The sequence below is a fragment of the Anser brachyrhynchus genome (assembly GCF_964034855.1).
Source record: "Anser brachyrhynchus genome assembly, chromosome: 7".
Lineage (NCBI taxonomy): Eukaryota > Metazoa > Chordata > Aves > Anseriformes > Anatidae > Anser > Anser brachyrhynchus.
Window position 1 is genome coordinate 6,819,774 of NC_137701.1, and position 11,681 is coordinate 6,831,454.

General features: G+C 34.8%; 1 protein-coding gene across 1 annotated transcript in view; it reads right to left on the reverse strand.

Moving 5' to 3' along the window:
- Nucleotides 1–1,635: 1,635 nt before the first annotated feature.
- The window catches only part of ITGAV (integrin subunit alpha V), a 46,759-nt gene continuing 36,713 nt past the window's right edge, over nucleotides 1,636–11,681 (reverse strand). Inside the window, exons 25-30 of the mRNA XM_080598790.1 lie at nucleotides 10,976–11,134; nucleotides 9,479–9,592; nucleotides 8,310–8,423; nucleotides 8,120–8,227; nucleotides 6,989–7,111; nucleotides 1,636–6,607 (exon numbers count right to left, since the gene is read on the reverse strand). Of these exons, the coding sequence (XP_080454916.1) occupies nucleotides 6,512–6,607; nucleotides 6,989–7,111; nucleotides 8,120–8,227; nucleotides 8,310–8,423; nucleotides 9,479–9,592; nucleotides 10,976–11,134 (714 nt within the window). The 3' untranslated portion in view covers nucleotides 1,636–6,511. The remainder of the gene's footprint in view (nucleotides 6,608–6,988; nucleotides 7,112–8,119; nucleotides 8,228–8,309; nucleotides 8,424–9,478; nucleotides 9,593–10,975; nucleotides 11,135–11,681) is intronic.

Genomic DNA, 11,681 nt, shown 5'->3' on the forward strand with positions numbered 1-11,681 from the left:
AATTTACTTCACCTACCTGAGTATTGATTTGAGGTATACGTCCAGCAGTAACTCCTTCAATCTTTCAAGGTAGCTCAAACACTTTTCAAATTTTGAACAGATTATAAAATATATGCACATAATTAACCACTGAAGCAATGTAATATGGCATCTGATAAAATTTCCTCTGGGAATGGAAAGCCTGTACACAAATGAAATCAAAATCGCAATGTAGACATGCAGTTAATACATAAGCATGGTCTGCATGTGACATTGTAAGGACTGGTAACATCTTTTTTCTTCTCACATTGGGAAGGTCTATGTTACTAATGCATTTGGGTACTGCAAGCTTAGTCTTGGTGTGCTGTGTATGTCTGTGAAGGGGAGGTAATGGTTCAGCACCGAAGTAGTAGCTTTGTCAGAAAAATACAAGAAAACATGGCTTCTGAAATACCTGGTGTGACTATGAGCTTCTGACAGCACTAAACAGAACTCTTTATCTGTTTGAGATAATATTTGAGAAGAGGTTCATATAATTTCTTTTTAAAGAAGTCTCGGTTTTCACCATGTTCTTAAATTACTTAAACTGGTAATTTAAAAATACAGTAATGTACTAATATTTATTAATGTATTAGTCAGTTAGAAACTCAGACAACACAAGAAAGCATAACTCAAATGGCGGTAATGAAGTTCCATTGATGTAAATAACCTCAAGATGTGGACCATCCTCTTCTTTAAGGTGGTTATGGCAGTGGGACTTGGAAAAAACTGTTCCCTTGTTGCTGTAATGATACAGCTGTTTTCACTGATTTCTCAATAGTGCATTAGTTTGGAACTTATGAACGTATTTAGCAATCACTGTGTTGATAACTAACTGAAGCTATCCAAAACTAGACCAGGGTTGGCTGCATTTCATATTGAACAAACACTTGAGAAGTGTGCTTTGACTACTGCTGTGATGTTTTGTACACACATTAGGTGTAGCTACTGTAAAGTCACTGGAAGCAGTTAAATAAAAGAAATTCCAGATTTTCATGTTTTCAGTGTCCCTTTTTTTGTCTCTTCCATTAAGTCAGCAAATCCTCTACTGGCAATCCAGGAAACTCAGTAGTTGGGAGTTTTTCCTCAAGGTTTCACAAATGCAAACATTTTTATTTAAACAAATCAATGTGCAACCAATGGAAAATGAGTGTATGCCTTTATTGCGATGCAAAGTATATACTGTCACCCTACTCAAAAAAATGGGTATGATTGTAAAGTAGACTAATTCTAATATAAAATCAGTTTAATAACACAAGAAAATAAACACCACTTCTGAGAATTTTCCTAACCAAAAGGTAAGTATCGGCCATTTTCTACAGTGATGCGACAGCTATAAAATCTGAACTAATTACTCGTGGTACACAGAAATTTCTGTAGGAAAGCCATTTTCTTGTGACAAGAGAGAATTTGTGACCAGATCCTCTTTTTTTTGTTTGTGATTGCGAATTCTTTTGACTTGAGGTTAATACATACTGTTTTAGCTGAGTAAAGCTGTATAGATATGACTTGGTTAGTAGATAACCATGGCTGCCAATATATATTATGAAACACTTATAGGCAAGTTGAATATATTTTAAAAAAATCTAGAGGGGGGAAAAAAGGTAGGAAGTCATGTTAGTGAAGAGCTGTTTTATTCCAAAATCTAAACATCAAAATCAACTTAATACTTAAAATACATTTTTCAGACAGTTTATCCAATCATAGTATTTTGAAATTGAATACATATATAGAAAAATACAACCTAAAAAAAGTCAAATTTGAACTAGGATGAAAAGAATGCATTGAAAAGTAAACCATAGCTTAACAGCTATTTTTTATATCAGTACAAAATTACTGTGCTATAATACCCACATTTTTTGCAAGATTTATAATTTAATAAAAATAAGGTGACTTCAAATGTATATTGCTCTCTTTAAATGTACCTAGGACCTTGGAAATAAGTTCATAGTTACTGAAAATATTCCCGTTTGTTACAAATATTTACTACATAACTAAGAAACCCAAAATGCAGCAATCTTGTTAGTATGTTGATTTTCTGCTTGTGCAAACAATGTTGTACTGATTTAATGCACGAGCAAAAAATCAATGCAAAAAACTCTAATAGGATGAAATAAAACTTTTCATTTTGAACTTATGTGCATCATAGCAAACACCAGTTGCCTGAAAAGATTTTTTTTAAGACTTAAATGCTACATTAAATCTTCATTTACTTTGCAAAAGCCAAAGATCAAGTTATTCAATCTTAATACAGCATATTTGCAGAAGGTCATTGCATGTAATGCTAGATTTCCTGGGTTATTATTTAAAAAAAATTACAGACTGGTAAAAAATAGACCAAAACTCTAAATACTATAATCACATGAAACAGTAGTAGCACTACAGACTCAAACCCATTATTGTATAGTCTCTAGTCATGTTTTCCACAGAGGACTTAATATTGTACCAATTCTCAATAATTCAAGAGTTAGTAATGGATACACTTTAGAATATACATCATGTTTCACCCAATGTGGGTGATCAAAAACTTTCTATGCCATTCATTTACCGTGTCATTTTAACACATTGGTTTTGTTAATGTCCTTAAAAATATTGACCACTGCAAGTCAACAAATGCTACATCCCTTCCTAGACAAACAAAAACCGATGACTTGGCAGTGAACCAGTTCTGATCATGTTTTATTGCACTTGGGAACTAGGAGCTAGAGATTCAGTACCAAAGAGTTCAGAGCCCACTCACATCAGTGAGTCAGTAGAGCTCAGCATGTAATCACGCTCCAACGTGTGGCACTTATTTGTGAGAGAAGGCCATTGCCAACACTTACGGGTTCTTCCCATCACAGAATTAGGCAAACAAAAAAAACCAAACCTCTTTGCTGCAATGCTCAACTGTTATGCCAACTACTTTTTAGTATGCATTTCTATTTTCCTTTTATAAAATCTTTCTTTTTTTCTTCCTCATAAACAGTCAGCTGCATTGAACACAAAGGGTGCAATTCAAAGCCAGTTGCAGTGAATGTCAGGTTTGCTGTGATTTCATTACTGTGGAATAGGTCTTACCCTAGACCAAAGAGAAAAACAGATTCTCAGCATGGTAGTGCTGCTCCATTACTGTTTGGGAGGGTGTAGGAAAAGTACTGCAGGGCCTATGGATAACCATCAGCAGATCTTAATGTTGCAAAAATTTAAGTGCAATACGAATCCTTCAAAGCACCAAGAACATGCTGATTATAGCTGAAATATTTTTAAAACAGCTGTGAGAGTTTAGCTCAGTTACTAATTAACCATGGACACAAATTTATAAACATCTAAAAGTCTTTGCCTGGAACACTGCATAAAGGACGGACATATGTAATAAACTTTCTTAAAGTTTCAAAAGCATTATGTGAATCAAAGATCCACATATGAATCAGAATTTAAATCAGAAAAATGGGACCAGTAAAATGATAAGCTTGATACTAACATTTGACTTTGCAGTAATGTTTAAACCAAAGCCATCTCCACAATTTGGTAGTGTTTCACAAAAGAAATGTAAACCTATAAATTACGATTCTCTCTTTACATTTTCTAAATATTGTCAAATATAGAACTAGATAATATGCATTTTGTAATATAAATCACCTTTTAATATGCAACATGAGATGCTGCAATAATTGCAAACTGGAAGAGTTATAGAATTTCATATTTCATTATAAAAGATATAGCACTTATAAAATGTTTTCATTGGCTAAACAATTACATACTTGCTAATTTTATACATATAAAAACTATGCTTTTGAAACAACTCTCAAGAAGACTAAGTCAATTATCTGTTACTGTATTTGTTTTCTGTTTTTTTAACACTTGCGGTGTGTATCATATGCTCATCAGTTGACTCAAGGACATTAGTTTCATTCCAAAAATACATTTTTAAAGTTGCTTTAAAAGTGTTATCATCCCTCTAAAATACTTGCTGTAAGAATACATCAACGCTTGTAAACCACTATGAAACTTACAGTGATGCAAGCGTGTATGTATGTTTTCTGTATTCTTCCAGCCAAATCTAGAATGCAAAAATGAAAGGTTTCTTGTACCCTCCTTCAGGAAAGCATGCTGTTCAATCTCCCTGAAACACAAGTGTTGCTCTAAACTGAATTTGGGGTGTTTTCTATTTATATTCATTACAGTAACCTGTATACTCCATTTACACATGCTACTTCTCTTTTTTAATCAAACTGGAAACTAGTGGACATGAGAAAAGCAACTATTTGCTTTTATTCTCTAGTAGAATGTAAGAAAATAAAAATCACTTAAATAAGTATTTTCTGACTTCAATAAATGGAAGAAACTTTCCATAGCTACAGTAGATGTACCAATAAAATGTACCTCTTTATCCTGAAAAACAGCAAAGTGAGTTTCCAGTTGCCATAGAAAATCAAGATGTAGTTAGCACTGACATTAAGAGGACACTATCCCTTCCATGTCAGCTGAAGAAATCCTGACCATGATTTTTTTAAACTCATCTCCTTATAATGCCTAGACATGCAAGTAGTCTAATAAATTTCAAGTCAACATGGTGTGTACATGTAAGGAAGACACACACACAAGAATTAGAGCTACTGACCTGTCTGGCAGTTCCTAAAACCTCTTAACCTACTGAGATTAAGACTGGGTAAAAGCAATCTTCTTGCACATAGATAATAAATTGACAAGGTTTGAGAACGAGAAGCCTGTGTAAGTGACAAAGTGTGTTTTATACAGTCACATTTTGGGGCCAGGATAAAAAGCGTCTCCTGATTCCTTACGATGTTACTAGTAATAATACTAGAAGTAAAGGCAAAAGCAAAACCTGGGCCACACCAAAGACCTTGAAGACTCAGTGAAACCAGAATTTTGCCCTACACTTTCTCAAATAAACTAATTATATCTAAACAACTTGTCTAAAATAAAAACATGTAAATGGATAAATATGCAAGCCTAGATCTGATATACAAACTGGCCCCCACAGCCTTTCTGCTGTCTCCCTTAACGACTCAAATACCATCACTGTTCAGTAAGTAAGAATCGACTTAACAGTGAAAGCTATTTGTGAGTTTTACTTCTCAGAAAGGATGCAAAAATGAGAGTTGAATCAGACCATTCATTTCAGATAATTCTGGGTTTACTGGGCATTGCAGTATCTATGGGTGAGACCCATCTCAAATAAAAACCACAACGCAGGAAACAAAACAAAACCAAAAGTTTTCATCCTTCTAAGAGCTTGTTTACATAGAAAACACATTGGAAAAGTTACAGCAGTAACCCTTCTTTCTGTATCTGGCTGCATACAGGGAGTCTATTCTTTTTTGGAAAAGAGGGTAAACAAATCCGATATAAGGCCTCTCTGTACTAGTTTAAGTAAGTCCACTCTAAGATGTGTGCAACAAAGCTACACGTGGTTGCAAGCCAAATAACCACCTAATTTACAGTTACATGGCTACTGAAATGCATACAGACAATGTTCTTGTGTGCTCTCCTAAGTATATGTGGCTTCATTTTACCCAACCAATACTGAGGGAAGTAAGCTAACCATAATGTAAACGCATGGCTTGAACCCACTCAAGTTTGGTATGTTTATAAACAAGCAATGAAATTAAATACTTAGTGTCTCTACCAGTAATGAAATGTATTGAGCATAATGAATTGTCTTTTGTGCTATGAAATGAAAATTGAAAAAATGAAATGAACAAGCCAACTCAACCTTCTCTTGTCAAGCCCTTTCACATTGCCAGCTATACTCTGCTTCATTAGACAAGCTCACTGTTCTCTCATGGCACACAAGAGTGGGGTTAAAGTACTGATCAATCTAGATTGCACCTACATACATTTGGCTGGCAGATAGCATAATTTCAACAGTCCGTTTTACTCTATCCTGCAATTGGAGGTGGTCAACCATGGAATGCGAGAATTATTAACAGTTTCTCCAGGATGTATCAGGTAACCTGTCACACAGTATTATCTCCATTGTTTTGCCAAAAAATGGAAATTCAGCCCAGATAATACACAGACTCAACTTCAAACCCTGTGGAGGTTTGACATGCATACACAAACTATGCTTACTTTTTGTGCAACTAGCTTTCCAGAGCGAGGAAATGAAGTGTAGTGTACTAAAATTCAAATCAACTGAAGCGAAATATGCTATCTTGCAACTATTTAGGGAAGCTGTTGGCTTCAACAAATGGAGTCTGTGTAGCAGTTCATGTAAAGTTGGTCTGTGAAACAACCTACTACCCCAATAAGCAAAATCATAGCACTACGTTTTACTTAAGGTTTTTCACACAAAAATCAGTGCAGACATGTTAGATTAATACAAAAAGGAGGATTTAAGTATATTGCTCTTCTTTTGTACGTGCTGATATCTTGAGACCAGCAGCTTTGCAGTCATGAGTGTTTCTTCCTTAAGGGGGAGACCAGTATTTGTAACTAAGATGTAGGCATTTTAAAGTTTCAGAATGTCTCACAGATAAAACTCTGCTTATGCTTCTGATGTTCCTTCCCCATTCTCATGTGGTTGCAGTTGTTCTCTTTCTTGTTCTTCTTGAGGTGGTCTCACACGTTTGAAAAAGCCCATCTATAATTCAGAGGACAAAGAAGAAATTGCAGCGTGATGGTCAAAATATACACACATCCTTTCTTTCTCTCTCTGCTTCTTGATCGGATTCTAACAACCCATTACTTTTTTCTCCTCCCACTTGCTTTTTCCTTATTTTTGACCTCCATAATCAACAAGTACTAGTTGAAAAAATTAAGCCAAGTATTTCAGCACAATTGCAGACATCCTCTTTTATTAAACTTCTTCCTGACAAAGCTGAAATGTTTTTACAGCTATTTAAAAGGTTAACAGATTCAGGTCATTAAGGAAACAATGTATTTCTGCAAGCTGCTGGTACTGTTTGAAGTAATACAGCACTAGGAGGGAAACCAACACAGGAACGAACAATGCAGTACTTACCCTGTACATAACAAGCACTAGGACAGCCAAGAGCAATAATCCTGCTAGGACAGCCAAAATTATAACCCACACTGGTACAGGCATAGGCTGCGGTTGAATGCCCCATGTAATATTTGTAGTAACCTAATAGGGAAAAAAACAATAAAACAAATTTTGCACAGCAGCAGGATGTTAAGTTCATTCATGCATTTTAAGTAGTGCTTATCTTGATTCTATAATATTTAAAATCTGTGATTTGAAAAATTTAGAAAATTTAAATAGTTACATAAAGGCTTCACTGGCCTTAATTTATTAGGATTTTCAGGAGTTTTTTTTAATTCAGTCAGTGATACCATAGCAACATGTATTCTATAACGCTTGGTGATTTTCAGTACAACAGTAGGATTTCTGAAGTGTTCGAGAATTAGAGAAAAATAATAAAAGTGCTTTTGGTTTTCCTTTCTTTTCACCCTAAATGGGGGAGAGGGAGATTTTTTTTCACCTTCCTCTGAGAGGAAGGATTCAACTCCACAAGGTTTAGGAGATAAAAAGCAGTTACTAACAGGCACTGGAAACCATATTCAAAAATAAATAATCACAATCCTTTTTCAGCATGTTCCCCCCACCCTTTTCTTTCTTAACAATCTGTTATGCTATACTACCTACCAAAAACTTAATCTGGCAGCCAAACGGAGCGACCCACATGTTCCCTTCTGTTTCTACCCTGTCTCCCTGTCTCCTTTCTCTTCAAACCTCTCTAGAGCACAGATGGTCTTTTACTTCCACACACATCGTATTTGATATAATATAATCAAGGTCCATTATTCAGACTAATGCAGTAGAGTGCAATTTTCAAGTCATATATTTCTCTAGCAACACTGACATTACCAAGAACACTAGGCCTGTTCACAATCACTTCCTTTTTTCATTTTTCAGTTAAATCTCTAAAGCTACAAATATTGTGAACTCTAGTTTTAGCACAAAATATTTTTTATGCTTGATTGTGTGCATAACAGTAATTAATATATGAATAAAATATCAGATGAAATTGGAATTAAATCAAGCCACAAACAGCTATTGAGCAATCTTTCTTTTTTCATTAATTTTGAAATAATTATTTATGTTAACTCACAATGGATGTACATGACTTACCACTGTAGAATTGTGGATATCTTCAAAGGAAAGATTCTTATAAGGGAACTCTATAACATTGAATGAAGCAGACGATTTGAGAGAATAAGAGTGATTCTGATTTTCTTTCTGGGTAACAAAAACAAAATTAGTGTTGTATATGGATATAAAATGTTTCAGAGACAGGGACATACTATACACATTCACTCACATTCATGAAAGTCTGGGTCCAAAGGCGTGACTTCAAATACAATATTGCACTCTTTCCCCTCTCCAGGTGGCCAACTTGGCAGACTATCTTTAAACAATCAGCATTCCCACAGCCCTGCGTGTAAAAATAAGGAAGGATATTGGAAAATATTTGAAAAGTTAACGGCCTTACTTGATTTATACATGTACTTGATTATTCTATTTACTAGCCAAACCAACATAAGCTATTTAAGTACGTTAAAAAAATCCAATATTAAATAACTACTTGAAATATTCCATAAGTTTTCATTCAGAGAAATGCTATGTAAGCCATTCCTAGGATTTTGGAGCCCAAAGATGAAACAACTGGCAGTAGCTTTATCTTTATCTACGTATATATGAAAAAACTGTCTACAGTGTGGGGGACAGTTTCTAATCAATTCACGTTATCATCCTCCACATGTGTTTTGATGGGAAAACTCATGGGAATTAATGCATCTGACAAAATACACTTTGTTGCATTCAACAGGAAGACTTCAAACGTGACTGACTGACCTAACTTATAAGCTTATAATACTTAGAACATCAGAAGTTTAGGTGGCATTTCTCAACCACATTTCCATTAAAATCCGTAAGATAACACTGATGCAACCCCATTAGTATTTCAAGAAAGCAGAGCAAAATAAGGCTTCATTTCATAGCTGTGATTTTGGCTATGCTACAGATTAAATCACCGTATAGTTTAAGTACATCTGCCAGTCTAAGTACAACTCTCAGCAGCGAAGATGATGCAGCAGTCACCTGCATCTGTTTTATCTATTGTACCAGTCTTTCTCCTAGGAACCATTGATTTTCAAATTGACGAAACAGTGCTATATAGAAGACTAACACTGAATGAAGTGCTCAACTTGACCTTCGTTTTTAAGGACATAAAACTTAGCAGCACAAAACTGCAGGCACATGCTTCATTGGATGACTACCCTGAGGAAAACATACACATTGGGGAGGGGGAGGAAAAAACAAAACACGCAAACCACACTCAACACGTAACTCCAGAGCATGACTTTTTGTCTGTTACCCTTTACAGAACAAGCTCTAACACGTTTTCTGAAATGATTCTGTGTCTCATGCATCTATACCTCTCCTTTAAAAACCCAGCATCCTGTGGACATATCAATGTTGAAAGCTTACCAAAGTGTGCACATCCCCTTCAATGGCAGTTATATCCCTTCGACTGATGCGATGATCACGATTATCTTCCCTGCTAAGCGTTTCGTTCTTGTCATCATCCTTAGAAGTAGAAATCTAGGATACCCCAAGGAAACCCAAATAATAAGTAATTTTTAACTTTGAAGTTTACAGGTATCTCTAAGTTAAGAGGTCAAGGAAACACAGAACTTAAGAGGTTTCCCTCTTTGCATCCTAGTTAAGATTTACAGTTCTTCAGACTCTGGTTTCACCCACAGCTGTAGTTAAAACATTACTCCTGCCTTTTCTAGAGCACTGGTGTAAATTTCTATTAAGATCTATCATAGAACCTCAAGTATCTTAATTTCTCTTCAACTCAAAACTTTTTCTTGTGTAGACAGAACATAAAAAATACTTAGATTACAGTAAAAAAAAATCTGATATTGCAATATTTTAAGTATTTTACCTCAACATTTCTTATTTTTTAACTCTGAAAAGAAATACGAGCATGGTACCTATATATCATATACCACTGTGCATGTGTACAGACACCTACAAAGAATCTTTTAGGAGGGTCTTGAGAAAGTATACAGTACGTTGAAGAAATTATTTCAGCATTTCCTTAAAAATTCCCAATGTAAAATTGAAATTTGCACGTGGAACTAGGCATAGCCATACTAATTGTCTCGTAAATACGAAATGTGTATGAGAAAACTTACAAGAGATTCAAGTTTTTACATTTTTACAAATGGCATTGCAAAAGCACAGGAAAATTGTATTTATATATACTCAAAAGTTGGTTTCTGATCAAAGATACACAAGTATTCTTTACCGTTCTGTACACTGAATATCTTCCTTAGTCATCTTATACATATATTTGCTTAAGTTCTTCTAAAACTAACTTTTGCTACTCACTCCAAGTTGTCTTAATATTCAGCTTTGTACTCTTGATAAAAATTTGCTTGTTTTTACCGAGGGTTTCTTTGCTTGCTCCAACCTGAGAAAAATGAGTTTCTTCTGTTCTAGTCTAACCAAATTACTTGGTTTGTTGGTGACAATAGGATATTCTCAAGTCCCATCAAGACACCCCTATGGACCTAGGTGGGACTTTTGGCCTAGGATAAATAAGTTTGTAACAGAAAAAAATAAAGCAATGTTCTTGCAGGAAATAAAACCTAGGAAATTTACATCAGCAGCCCTGAAGCATTTAGAATGTTTTTAAAACCATGTTCAACATAATTCCATTTCTTTGGACTTCAAACTCATAGTTTTCAAGAATAAACAGAAAAAAGTATATCTTTGCGTTAACAATCTGTCTACCTTTTATTTCACTTCTATACATTGACAAGTACCATCAAACAGTGGAGTCTTGCTCCTCAGCAACAGATGAAAACCTAACTCAGCTTGTAACATGCTCTCAGGGATTTGATATTTTTTGAGTCTTTCCAAATAAACAAACATACTTCATTCCACTCAAGCAAAAAGAAAAGTCCCAGTTACCTTAATTTTCAGTGGATTGATCTCCATATCAGAAGTGCAGTTCATGGGACCATCAATTTCATACTGAACAATATACAACAGTGTGTAGTTTTTATATTTGTAAGGCCACTGCAGAGTCATCATCACCTTGCTGAAAGCACTTGGGCCATTATTTCTCAGCTGATTATGAAAATAAAACAAACATATGTAAGAAACCTTCTTGGTTAATGCACACACAGCAGTTAGTTTTTATCTGAGCCATAGATACTGACATGAAGATCCTTACCCTCAAAACTTACAGCAAGAGCATCAACAACTTGATGTAAAAATGTTAACTAAACTTCAGTCCCCCAGCAGGCAAAACTTAAAATTATTTTTGTAATTTGATAAAGAAATTCTTCCAAGAAAAGCTCTATGGCATGATTTTTTTTGCCCTGATGAAATGGAGTTTTTGTTGCATGTTTTATGAATCACAGCCATTGTGCATGTTTCAGCAGACACTGAGCACAGATACACGTGCCCATCAGTTTCTTTAGATAAATGGTCTCTTATAAGTTATACAACAACTTCAAATAGTTATTCACACAGCTCTCTCAGTTTTGTTTAATTAAACAATCTAGATTAAAGCTGTGATCATTATTTAAGGAAGTTTTAAATACTTAAAATTTTTCACGGCAGAAGACTTTCACTACAATGATTCAGAAAGACTGGAATACTAATAAGGATA